This window comes from Drosophila miranda, assembly GCF_003369915.1.
Source record: "Drosophila miranda strain MSH22 chromosome Y unlocalized genomic scaffold, D.miranda_PacBio2.1 Contig_Y2_pilon, whole genome shotgun sequence".
In the NCBI taxonomy this organism is placed as follows: Eukaryota; Metazoa; Arthropoda; class Insecta; order Diptera; family Drosophilidae; genus Drosophila; species Drosophila miranda.
In genome coordinates this window covers 1536663-1549536 of record NW_022881614.1, presented here as the reverse complement: position 1 = coordinate 1549536, position 12874 = coordinate 1536663, and the positions used below count along the sequence as shown (strand labels likewise).

At 44.8% G+C, this 12874-nt stretch overlaps 3 protein-coding genes across 4 annotated transcripts; 1 reads left to right on the top strand and 2 right to left on the bottom strand.

Moving 5' to 3' along the window:
- Nucleotides 1–669: 669 nt before the first annotated feature.
- On the bottom strand, nucleotides 670–1562 carry LOC117193474 (imaginal disk growth factor 6-like). Its single transcript, XM_033398232.1, has 2 exons — nucleotides 1313–1562; nucleotides 670–1145 (listed from the first exon to the last, which is right to left on the bottom strand). Exons 1-2 carry the CDS (start codon nucleotides 1545–1547, stop codon nucleotides 685–687), a joined length of 696 nt encoding a protein of 231 aa, XP_033254123.1. The 5' UTR covers nucleotides 1548–1562; the 3' UTR covers nucleotides 670–684.
- A 7680-nt stretch (nucleotides 1563–9242) lies between these two features.
- Nucleotides 9243–10326, bottom strand: LOC117193473. 2 transcript variants are annotated; one of them, XM_033398231.1, is made up of 3 exons: nucleotides 10101–10326; nucleotides 9862–10042; nucleotides 9243–9805 (listed from the first exon to the last, which is right to left on the bottom strand). In XM_033398231.1, coding segments are annotated over exons 1-3 (687 nt in total). In that variant the 5' UTR covers nucleotides 10103–10326; the 3' UTR covers nucleotides 9243–9301. The 2 variants fall into 2 exon arrangements, with proteins under 2 accessions (XP_033254122.1, XP_033254121.1); XM_033398230.1 differs by having other exon boundaries at nucleotides 9862–10325.
- Nucleotides 10327–10860: 534 nt separating this feature from the next.
- On the top strand, nucleotides 10861–11983 carry LOC117193471 (putative nuclease HARBI1). The gene is made up of 2 exons (XM_033398228.1): nucleotides 10861–10926; nucleotides 10979–11983. The coding sequence occupies exons 1-2, from the start codon at nucleotides 10913–10915 to the stop codon at nucleotides 11898–11900; spliced, it is 936 nt and encodes a 311-aa protein (XP_033254119.1). The 5' UTR covers nucleotides 10861–10912; the 3' UTR covers nucleotides 11901–11983.
- The last annotated feature ends 891 nt before the right edge of the window (nucleotides 11984–12874 follow it).

Here is a 12874-nt window from a genome sequence, read left to right as displayed (position 1 = left end):
CGTCCGTCCGTCTGTCCGTCTGTCCGTCCCCTTAAGCGCCTAGGGATAAAAGACTATAAGAGCGAGAGCAACGATGTTTTGGATCCAGACTTCTGTGATATGTCACTGCTACAAGAATATTTCAAAACTTTGCCCCGCAGCAGCAAACGCCTCTCGTCTCGTGGCAAACACTTAGCGGCGAATGATGAGAGTTGTGGAACTGATGGGGTGGATGGGATCGGCTGGGGGCCAAATTCTCCAGCCCATCCATCAACTGTCGGAACGGGGTTCATTTTTAAGCAATGTTTGCAAACGATGTGCCCGATGGCCCTCCTCTTAGGTAGATGACTCCATACACATACATACATCCATGTATATGTATTTCTTTACGAAGCCATAGATTTTTGTACCAATTTCAGGCTCCAACATCACCATCATCATCAGTGCACTCATCCGCATCTGCATCCAAAGCCACATCTGCATCCTCGTCGTGGTCGTCACGCAATTTGGAAAATTGTGAAGCGGTAGCCATGTTTGGTTTTCATCTCTCGGAGCCTGCAAGCACTGCTGCCGAAAGCACCATTCCGTATTATTAATTAGCTGCCATTCCATATTCCATGCAGGAACCCACAGGAGGAGGAAGCGGAGTATGAGGGGATATCCTCGGGACATTTGTGCTGGTTAGCACCGCTGCAAATTGCCAGTTTACCCAACCGAAACGGGAGCGGCTCTCATTTGCATAGCATCATATTTTCGGGGAATATGACCGCTGTGCACCTTCTTTGGCTTGTTCTTGTGGAACTGCCAGGCCACATCGAGGCCATCAAAGCCATAGGTCTTTAGCAGAGAGAAAACGGTGTTCACGAAGCGAGTGCGCCCCGTGGAGCTTTCGAGCAGCTCCAGATACTTGTTGGGCAGCTCCTTGGCATCCTTGTCCGTCTCGATGTCCTTGTCCCCGCCCACGCTGAGCAGCACCTTCACGTTGGGGTACTTGCGCTTCAAGCGCGTCACGGTGCGGTACAGCCCCTTGCCCAGATCGAGGTCTAGCTGCTGTTTGAGGCTCACCGCCTTGTGCGAGTCGCGCTCGAGGCCCGCATAGCCATAGATCAAGTAGTCGCAAAACTGGAGCGCCGGCTCCAGCTCATCGATCACCAGCTTGCCGAGACCAACACAAAAAAATGATGCGTGATTAGAGATGGAGGGGTGTTTTAGTAGAGGAAGGTTATCACAACGCTAACCGATTTGAGGAATTGGGTGATAAGCTTGTTTTCAGTTTCGTTTTCATCTTTTCTCACAACGGGTATTACATAACATAACAAAGCCGCTCACTCACCTTCCTTAACGAAGCTCGCCGAATCGTAGTAGCAGACGAGGTGCTTCTTGGGCACCTGGGGCCCTGTCTGCTGCTGACCCACCTTCACGGCCAGTGCCACGCTGGCCAGGCACAGCGACAGCGCCAGAATCGCCAATGTCTTGATCATCTCTCGCTCGGGGGGATTCAGACTCAGGTTTGAATTCAGATTCGATATGTTCCGTTCAAGTGTTCGCTTGAGCAAAGTGTGAAGCATCAGCTTCAAAACAAAGCGAGGCTTAAATTAAATCATTTGAAATGCATACAGTGGGGAGTTGATATAGAATTCGGTGTTGAGGCATACACTAGTCGTAAAAGTAGTTTTTCTTTTGTTGTCGTGAACTAAGTTAGAGTTAATACTTTGTGAAAACTATGTACTTCGTTAGTTTTAGTTCGGTCCCACTGTACTATTAATTTTCAGTACAATCGAGTGGGCATCGCTTCACAGAATGTGTTTAAATTTTTACGACTTTACTTTTGTCTCGACAAAAATCATTTTGTTGTTCTTGGTTTTGCTTTGTTGTTTCTGTTTGTCTCCTTTGCTTCTCTGCTTCTGCGGGTGCTGCTCTCTAATTCTGTCAGATTTCTGCTACTGCTGCTGCTGCTCTGCTTTTACTTTTGCTTTTGCTTTTGCCTTTGCTTGACTTTGCTTTGATGCTCTTATCGGCACTTGGTCTCGTTTTGGTGTGTGTGTTTGAACTATGCCCTAAGCTCTGGGATGTTTCTGTCTTCTCTTCTCTGCTCTGCTCTTCTATAGTTCTGGTTATACCCGATACTCAAAATGAGTATTGGGGTATATTAGATTTGTGGTAAAAGTGGATGTGTGTAACGTCCAAAAGGAATCGTTTCCGACCCCATAAAGTATATATATTCTTGATCAATAGCCGAGTCGATTGAGCCATGTCTGTCTGTCCGTCTGTCCGTCTGTCCGTCCGTCCGTCTGTCCGTCTGTCCGTCCCCTTCAGCGCCTAGTGCTCAAAGACTATAAGAGCGAGAGCAACGATGTTTTGGATCCAGACTTCTGTGATATGTCACTGCTACAAGAATATTTCAAAACTTTGCCCCGCAGCAGCAAACGCCTCTCGTCTCGTGGCAAACACTTAGCGGCGAATGATGAGAGTTGTGGAACTGATGGGGTGGATGGGATCGGCTGGGAGCCAAATTCTCCAGCCCATCCATCAACTGTCGGAACGGGGTTCATTTTTAAGCAATGTTTGCAAACGATGTGCCCGATGGCCCTCCTCTTAGATAGATGACTCCATACACATACATACATCCATGTATATGTATTTCTTTACGAAGCCATAGATTTTTGTACCAATTTCAGGCTCCAACATCACCATCATCATCAGTGCACTCATCCGCATCTGCATCCAAAGCCACATCTGCATCCTCGTCGTGGTCGTCACGCAATTTGGAAAATTGTGAAGCGGTAGCCATGTTTGGTTTTCATCTCTCGGAGCCTGCAAGCACTGCTGCCGAAAGCACCATTCCGTATTATTAATTAGCTGCCATTCCATATTCCATGCAGGAACTCACAGGAGAAGGAAGCGGAGTATGAGGGGATATCCTCGGGACATTTGTGCTGGTTAGCACCGCTGCAAATTGCCAGTTTACCCAACCGAAACGGGAGCGGCTCTCATTTGCATAGCATCATATTTTCGGGGAATATGTTTTAAGCCCCATTTACACCACCTAATGGATGTAATGTACACTTTAAATTGCATCCTAAATATCCCGGAAAAAGTGGGCTACGATAAACGGGAGGGTATAGTATTTTTTATCAGGGTTCTCTCTGCTATTCCTGTTGATTTCTCCACTACGTGCTGCCCAATCCCTGGAAATGGCTGTAGAATGTAGGGATAGTTCTGTCGTTAACTGCTTCGAGGATGAATGGATATTTGCATGCAACGAAGCTCTGTTAAATTGCATGCATAATTTATGCAGCACTTTCGGGGGGCGCTCCATATTCGCTCATCAACTGAAAGTAAGCACGTACTTGGACGGCAGTTACTGCCCCAGTTGCTACCTATTACCTACCGCCAGTCCCTCCCGTGCTTCATCATCTTCAGGCCACTGCCACTCTTCCACAAACTATGGAAATTGAGCGCGAGCGCTTTTCGCATGGCCAAAAATTACAGTTTCATCAGGTCTCTGGTCTCTGTTCACGGATGCGGACAAGGCCAAGCGAAAACGTTCTCCTCCTGCTGATTGAGGCACACTATAGGCACCCCGCCCACCCCACTCCTCTACCCCTGCTGCTGCCTGGAGGCGTATAATCGTGTAATCAGTTTTGCCCCCGAGAGTTTAGGCCATGAAATATGCTGAGCATTCCGAGGGCATGGCCAAGAGGAGGCGGGGGGAGGGGCAAACTTTGCGCGTCAGCTTAAAAACTTAAATAACATTGCAGAAAATTAAATAAGCGAACAATTTTTGCACAACGACAAACACAAACGTCCTTGGGTAGGTCAAGCACGCCTCCTCCAGCTGCTGCCGCCCAGCGGGGCACGAGGAACGGAGCGCGAGGCACGTGTTCCGCCATTTTGACAACGTAATTTAGTAATATCCTAGGGGCCTGGAGTGGGAGACGTAGACGGGACGGAGGGTCCTGCGATGTCAAGAGGCTTCGCTCTGGATGCCGGCGACCATTTTCTTTTAATTTTCCAACAGTTAAGCTGCCGCCTCTCCTGCTTTCTTTTTCTCGCATCTGCCGCCAGTTGGTGTACACTGCCCTGGCGCAGATTTTACTGCTTAATACGCAAAGTTGCACTTTAGTTTTTATTGCACTTGGTCCTGGGGATCTCCAGGTCCTTGTGGCAGGATGCGCTGCGTACTAAAAATGTCGAAAGTTTTGTGCACGCGCTTTCGCGCCTGGAAATTTTATGAGTCCGCTCCCGCCTCGTAAAGCAGTGGCTTAGGTGGAAGGGGGGTGTCCCTCAAATAAGGGGATGTTATCAGAAAGATTTCATCCCTTCTGTGGGTTACAACTCCTACGTCCCTGCCTTCCCTCTTATATGTGTGGTGGAAGGGATGTGGGGGGTGGGGTCAGTGGAACGTTAAGCATTTTCTAACAGTCCAGTGAACCGGTAATCAAAGCAAAATCACCAAAGCACTGAAACAACTTTTTATACCAGATACTCAAAATGAGTATTGGGGTATATTAGATTTGTGGTAAAAGTGGATGTGTGTAACGTCCAGAAGGAATCGTTTCCGACCCCATAAAGTATATATATTCTTGATCAGCATCAATAGCCGAGTCGATTGAGCCATGTCTGTCTGTCCGTCTGTCCGTCCGTCCCCTTCAGCGCCTAGTGCTCAAAGACTATAAGAGCTAGAGCAACGATGTTTTGGATCCAGACTTCTGTGATATGTCACTGCTACAAAAATATTTCAAAACTTCGCCCCGCCCACTTCCGCCCCCACAAGACGAAAATCTGTGGCATCCACATTTTTAAAGATACAATAAAATTAAAAACGCAGAATCGGTAAGGATGACCATATCTTCTACAGTGCAAAATCTGAACCAGATCGAACAATGATTATAGCCAGAATCAAGAAAACAATTTCATTCTTTCTCGCTCTGTCTCTCTCTAACACACAGGTTTCATGGTCGGTTTTCATGCCAATTGCAAAATATGAGTTCAAGGATCTCAGAACCTATAAGAGCCAGAGCAACCAAATTTGGTATCCACACTCCTGTGATATCGGACCTCGACCGATTCGTGTCCAAGTTTCGCCACACCCCCTTCCGCCCCCGCAAAGGACGAAAATCTGGGGCATCCACAAATCTCAGAGACTATTAAGGCTAGAGTAACCAAATTTGGTATGCGCACTTCTGTTAGATCTCACTGTAAAACGTATATCTCAGAATTTCGCCCCACCCCCTTCCGCCCCCACAAGAAACGAAAATCTGTTGCATCCACAATATTGCACATTCGAGAAAACTAAAAACGCAGAATCATAGACAATGACCATATCTATCAGATTGCCGAATCTGGATCAGATCGGATCATTTTTGTAGCCAAAAGCAAGAAATCAATTTTCAGTGGCTACGCAGCGCCCGACGTCACGCTCAGACTGATTTTCTGTCTCTCTCGCACGCACTCTTTGTCGTGTCGTTCAATATTAGCGGCGTCTGCCGGAGGAGAGTTATACTGACTTAGTATCGGGTATAACCGTTGAGTTGCGGTGTCCGCAGCAACTCACAACGTTCCCCCTCGTTTATGCTAATTTTTACTTTTACCTCAACCCGGAAACCGCTTCAGTCCACCTGTGTGTGTGGCATGCTACATTAAACATTTAAATACGCTTCTGAGCAGCCCCGCCGATTCGGGGCACAGGAGGATGCTGCTGAGTGGGTTAAGAGGAAGGTGGAACCAAAACTTCAGACACGAGATTTCCTGCATCCTGCAACGGCACCCTGCCACTGCAGACACTCGTACAATAAGCCAAATTGTAGCTCAAAGATACATCCTCGTGGCTGCAGCCTGAAGTCTGACCTGAAGCACGCCTCCAACTATTATTTGGCGAAGATTGCGAGACTTTTCGGTGCTTGACTCAAAATGCAAATACCCAGTCGAGCACATCAAAACCCTCCAAGTTGCCCCGCTAAGTTGCGACTTTGCCACACACGCGCACACACAGATACTCATACACAGATGCGTAAGAGTGTGTGGTGACGGCTGCTGCTGTTTCTGCTGCTTCCGTAGGCGGAGGCGTCTCCCGGCATGCACTTTTCAAAGCCAACTCCACATTATGTTAAGCAGCGCGCTATAGTATATTCATTTTTTCTGCTTTGCATTTTCCCGTATTTTTTCGGGAGCGTAGCGCGCGTCAGGCCTTCTCACCAACAACATCTTCTTTATTTCGTCAAGCATTACATCTACGGTTTTCGAGGGTAGCAAGAGGGAGTTCATATCGGCCCAAAATACACAACTCGAGCGATCTATTATATAGATTTTAAAGGTTTTGAATTCTGAAGCTTAATGAAAAGTCGAGCAGGTTCGATATAAACATATATTGCAAATTATTGGTAAACGAAAGGGAAAGTGCATATGTACATGTGGGTTGCATGACGATCAGCTCGAGACTGGCCAAGGGCAGGCGGACCGAATTGTCCGTGCCCTAGTGTAGTTGAGAGTGCACTGGGTATTATTTTAATAATAAATAATAATTTATTTAATTTTAATAATTTAATAAATATATTGTGACTATTAAATTAAGATTCGAGGAGAAACAATGACGATACATAGTACATTTCCTAGTAATATATCTCTCTCTGAAGATTCTCTACCTGCCCAAGGGTATCCCCATACTCGTTATCCGGCCTCCGTCATCTTTAAAACATTATCCTCGCCTGCCTGCCGGCTCCTGCGGGGCCTGCCTTCCTGCCTGCTGTGCGCTAAGAGACCCATCGGCACTTGGTGTGTGGGGTGGCTCTAGAGATTCCAGTCACCACCCCTCTGAAGAGGCGCCTCCTGACACTTACGATATTCCTGGGCATATTTTTTTCGGTGCCTCCCACCACCACCGCTGCCGCCCCTCTACGTGACTGTTTTATTTGATGTTAATGTGGCTCCTCGGAGGGGGTTTCCTCAGCAGGTTGGCCCATTTTCCAGCCACCGCAATGGCATCCTCTGGAACACCTCCATTCTGCATCGTGAAATGTGTCACACTCCTTAAGCATTATGAATGCCATAGGATTTATTTTGATATCCAAAAATGGTCCAAAGAGGAACCTTACCCTGTGTCTGTTTCGGAGAATGTGAATGAAAAATGTGCCCAAGTTACTTTTGACATTTTGTCATCTTAAGCTCTATTTCTTCTGTAGCTACTTGTTTATGCCATTGCCACAGAAAATTGATTTATTTTGGCCCGATGAATCTTTTACTTTGTGAGCTACTTGAGGAGTTGGCCAAGTTAACGCAACTGGCGGGATTACGGCCTAATAAATGGCTCAAACAGAAATGCCAATAAACGAGCAATTCAATAAAAATTTTCAGGCTTTCTTTGAAAATTGATTTACTCTATTCCTTTGTGGACCATCTTTTGTTCGATTGGCGAAGATTGATTAATTTTTCCCTTTTTTTGTCGATTTTCCACAGCCCTTTTCTGACTTTTGTTGCACCTCTTTCCATCAGAACAAAGCTTTTGTTTCCGTTTGAATGGTGCTGTTAATAATTTGCATAATTAAAACGAGGTGGAACGTTGTGAGTTGCTGCGGACACCGCAACTCTACAGTTATACCCGATACTAAGTCAGTATGGCTCTCCTGCGGCAGACGCCGCTAATATTGAACCACACGACAAAGAGTGCGTGCGAGAGAGACAGAAAATCAGTCTGAGCGTGACGTCGGGCGCTGCGTAGCCACTGAAAATTGATTTCTTGCTTTTGGCTACAAAAATGATCCGATCTGATCCAGATTCAGCAATCTGATAGATATGGTCATTATCTATGATTCTGTGTTTTTAGTTTTCTCGAATGTGCAATATTGTGGATGCAACAGATTTTCGTCTTTTGTGGGGGCGGAAGGGGGTGGGGCGAAATTCTGAGATATACGTTTTATAGTGAGATCTAACAGAAGTGCGGATACCAAATTTGGTTACTCTAGCCTTAATAGTCTCTGAGATTTGTGGATGCCCCAGACTTTCGTCCTTTGCGGGGGCGGAAGGGGGTGTGGCGAAATTTGGACACGAAACGGTCAAGGTCCGATATCACAGGAGTGTGGATACCAAATTTGGTTGCTCTGGCTCTTATAGGTTCTGAGATCCTTGAACTCATATTTTGCAATTGACAAAACCGACCATGAAACCTGTGTGTTAGAGAGAGACAGCGAGAAAGAATGAAATTGTTTTCTTGATTCTGGCTATAATCATTATACGATCTGGTTCAGATTTTGCACTGTAGAAGATATGGTCATCCTCACCGATTCTGCGTTTTTGGTTTTATCGTATCTTTAAAAATGTGGATGCCACAGATTTTCGTCCTTTGTGGGGGCGGAAGTGGGCGGGGCGAAGTTTTGAAATATTTTTGTAGCAGTGACATATCACAGAAGTCTGGATCCAAAACATCGTTGCTCTAGCTTTATAGTCTTTGAGCACTAGGCGCTGAAGGGGACGGACGGACGGACGGACGGACAGACGGACAGACAGACAGGGCTCAATCGACTCGGCTATTGATGCTGATCAAGAATATATATACTTTATGGGGTCGTTATGGGGGTCTGGACGTTACACACATCCACTTTTACCACAAATCTAATATACCCCAATACTCATTTTGAGTATCGGGTATAAAAATAAATAAAATAATTTACTGCTGATGAGGAAATAATGTTGCGAATTCAATCAGGACAATCTGCTGGTTAAATCTCTTGGGGATTTCACGTTGACTACACAACACTCTTCATCCCCTGCTTAACGCTGTTTAATTTACTTTTACTTTGGTCGCAACTTTTCATATTGGTTTTCCGCTCTGCGCTCCACGCCCCCGCCACAAGCCACGCACTGCAGCATTATTCATTCGGCCATAAGAATTCTGTTTGTCTCTTTGTTTGTTTGTTTTTGTGCTTTTAAATCATTTAAGCCGCATTATTTTTCAACGAATGGGTGACCAGGGCGGGGAGGGGAGCCCAGGCGGAAGGCGGAAGGGGGCAGGCGGAAAAGCAGGAAGAAGAAGGAACCAACCGTCGGAAACGCAAAAAGTTGCACAAACATCAACTGCAACTGCAACAGAGTGTGCAACTGTATGCTGTGCCCTGCACAATATTTGTAGAAGACGTAATGTCTTAATCGAGGAGGATGTTCGATTTGACGACCCTCTAGACACTGAAAATGAATTCGACGACACTGAAAATAATGGATCATCTATACGCGATGAAATAGCTCAGGCCATTCCTTATTAAAATGCAAAATTTTTCATGTTTTCTTCTTTATGTCATTCGATATTCTTTATAACTAATAAAGCTAAGTTTCACAAAAAAACTAATAGGAAACTAATTATTTCGCAAATTTGTCCAAATTTGTCTACAATCGCCTTTTGGACCTCGAGCTTCTCCTTCTCTAACGATTCCATTCGTTCGAAATGTTCCGAAATTTTCTTGGAAATGGCCGACATTTCATCCAGCTGAGCAGCGCAGAGATCGTTGAGGTCCATGGTCTGCGCTGGTCTAGTTCGCCGGAGCATCGGCATGGGCTCCTCCTTCTCTGAGGGTTCGTCCTTCTCTGAGGGTTCCTCCTCAATGGGGTCTTCCATCACGCACTTAACCCCAGTGTCGGCCTCCTTGGTCGTACGGGGGGGAAGTCCATACGCTGGCCCACCTACTCCTTCCACCATTTCGTAGAGGCCACATAGCTTGGCCACTTCCTCCTCCAATTCCCCAAGCGATTGCTGAGCGAAGGGCCCTCCACCTGTAGCTCGAGTTTCTGATTTGTTTTTCGCCATCTTGCGGATGTTTGTTTTCCAATCTGCCCAAACCTGAAATTGTAGAATTGAATATAGTAGTGTGCTACCTTTTGTTGTGCAACACATACCTTTTTCCAACCCAATGCGTCCTTGATTGGCGGCCCAACAGCATTGAGAGCGCCGCAAAGCTCTGCCCACTTGGCATCGACAACAACTCGGTCGCCCTTCACAAATCCTTTTGCCAAGTCCGGGTTGTCTTTCATAAAACCCACCAGGATTTCATCTTGAAGAGATGATTTATGCTTTCCCCTGGATATAAAGAACAAAGCGGTAATTTTGAAATAAAAAATTAATTTGCTGCACTTACATTTTGAAGTCCGAATTAAATTGGGCGGGAAACAGCTGTGCTCACCCAGATGTTCTGTTAAGCGCATGTTACAAGCACAGTCTGAGCTGTTACATGCACATTTGTGCTGTTATACGCAAAAATTTATTACTTGCCAACGTTCCGATAACCAAATCGGAATGCGTCAGCTGCTTACACCAAAACGAAATTTGTTGTTGCTGTGGCCAATTTTGTCCGAACCAAATTTGAGGTTGGGTTAAAATAAAATTGTTTATAAAGAAAGCACAAGTTAAATTACCCTGATATAGGTATCAAGTTTATGTTAATGCATCAATAAGTCATATATTTTTTTACTTTTGCAATTAAGGTTCGTTTTGTTGTATAAAAAGCCGTTTACTTTTCATTTCGTCAACGAAAATGTTTTCGTTTTGAAAACGAAGAAATCTTGCGGAATGAGAAAAAGAGAGCCCCAATTTATGTGATGTCAAAAGTAAATCGGAAAACTTTTGTGAAAGTGAAAAACGGAGCCTGGCTGACAATAAATATCTATACAGGCTCCGTTTTTCATTTACTTTTGCGGATTACGTTTTCAGCCAAAACGTTTCGTTTTCGTTTTAAGGTGCTCCAGTTTTCACATATTTTTTTTATCGATATGTTTCTTTTTTCATCGTTTCTGGCAAACAAAAACAGCTGACCTGGCTGCTTTGTAAAAATACAGCGTGATTAAAATGCCTTTTATTTTTTCAATTGCTTGTTTTGAAGCAAAACGAATGCAGAAATTACGTGTTCTAAGAAGATCTAGACATCTTAGATGCAACAATTGTGTATTTATCATGTCTGACGAACTGTGAGTAACAGCATGCGTATTAAAATTAAATTGCTAATGGTAAAGCTTTCAGATTTGTGAAGTCATTTCGGATCGACAAAAAAACTTTCAAAATGATTTTGGAGAAAGTTCAACCCCATTTAGGTGTTACCAGGAAGTTATCTCCCTCTACGCAATTGGCTTCAGTAATGCGATATCTCGCCACTGGCTGCTACCAGTGGGCAGTTGCCAAAGACCACCATATAAACATTGGACGCAGTACATTTGGAAAGATTCTTCACAAACTTATTCCGTTGATGGACAGGCTGTTATGTGTTGAGTTCATTTCGTTGCAGATGAATAATCATCAATTGCAACAATCATATGAATATTTCTATCGAAACTTTAAATTGCCTCGAATTGGTGCCTGTGTGGATGGAACTCACATCAGAATACTAAAGCCTGTACAAAACCACTCCGTGTTCTATAATAGGAAAGGATTTTATAGCATGAATGCCATGGTGGTGTGTAACTACAACATGGAGATAATTGCTATTGATGCCACGCACCCTGGTTCCTGCCATGACTCCTTCATTTGGAATCACTCCCCTGCTAGAGAATATTTATCCACGACCATTAATGGGTTTGTTTTGGCTGATTCGGGCTACGCTCTAGAGAGTTTTGTTCTGACTCCTTATGGGAGCGCGGAGATAGCCACCTATCAGCACAGATTCAACATAAAGCATACTGGAGCACGAAATATTATAGAACGCACCATTGGATTCCTTAAAAGCCGTTTCCGTTGCTTGCAACGCACTTTAAATTACCCACCAATATTTTGTTGCCAAATTATAAATGTATGCTGTGCCCTGCACAATATTTGTAGAAGACGTAATGTCTTAATCGAGGAGGATGTTCGATTTGACGACCCTTTAGACACTGAAAATGAATTCGACGACACTGAAAATAATGGATCATCTATACGCGATGAAATAGCTCAGGCCATTCCTTATTAAAATGCAAAATTTTTCATGTTTTCTTCTTTATGTCATTCGATATTCTTTATAACTAATAAAGCTAAGTTTCACAAAAAAACTAATAGGAAACTAATTATTTCGCAAATTTGTCCAAAATTTGGCTAAATTTGTCTACAAGCGCCTTTTGGACCTCGAGCTTCTCCTTCTCTAACGATTCCATTCGTTCGAAATGTTCCGAAATTTTCTTGGAAATTGCCGACATTTCATCCAGCTGAGCAGCGCAGAGATCGTTGAGGTCCATGGTCTGCGCTGGTCTAGTTCGACGGCGCTTCGGCATGGGCTCCTCCTTCTCTGAGGGTTCGTCCTTCTCTGAGGGTTCCTCCTCAATGGGGTCTTCCATCACGCACTTAACCCCAGTGTCGGCCTCCTTGGTCGTACGGGGGGGAAGTCCATACGCTGGCCCACCTACTCCTTCCACCATTTCGTAGAGGCCACATAGCTTGGCCACTTCCTCCTCCAATTCCCCAAGCGATTGCTGAGCGAAGGGCCCTCCACCTGTAGAGATAGCATAATTTATGCGGGAACTTAATTTATTAAAGCACTTACATAATTCTTAATACCCTTTTTTGTGGGAGGCAGAGAGCAAGAGAGAGGTGGCGAGGGGAGACTTATAAGCGACTTATTTCTCAACACTCAGCATTCATTGTTCGTCTAGATGGCAATTCCATTACCCGATAAATATCCAAATTAAGACATTTCAAAAGCGCAAAATTTTCTTTTCTCAATGCCATTTTCCCCGATTCGTTTCTTTTTATACCCGATACTCAAAATGAGTATTGGGGTATATTAGATTTGTGGTAAAAGTGGATGTGTGTAACGTCCAGAAGGAATCGTTTCCGACCCCATAAAGTATATATATTCTTGATCAGCATCAATAGCCGAGTCGATTGAGCCCTGTCTGTCTGTCTGTCTGTCCGTCTGTCCGTCTGTCCGTCCGTCCGTCTGTCCGTCCC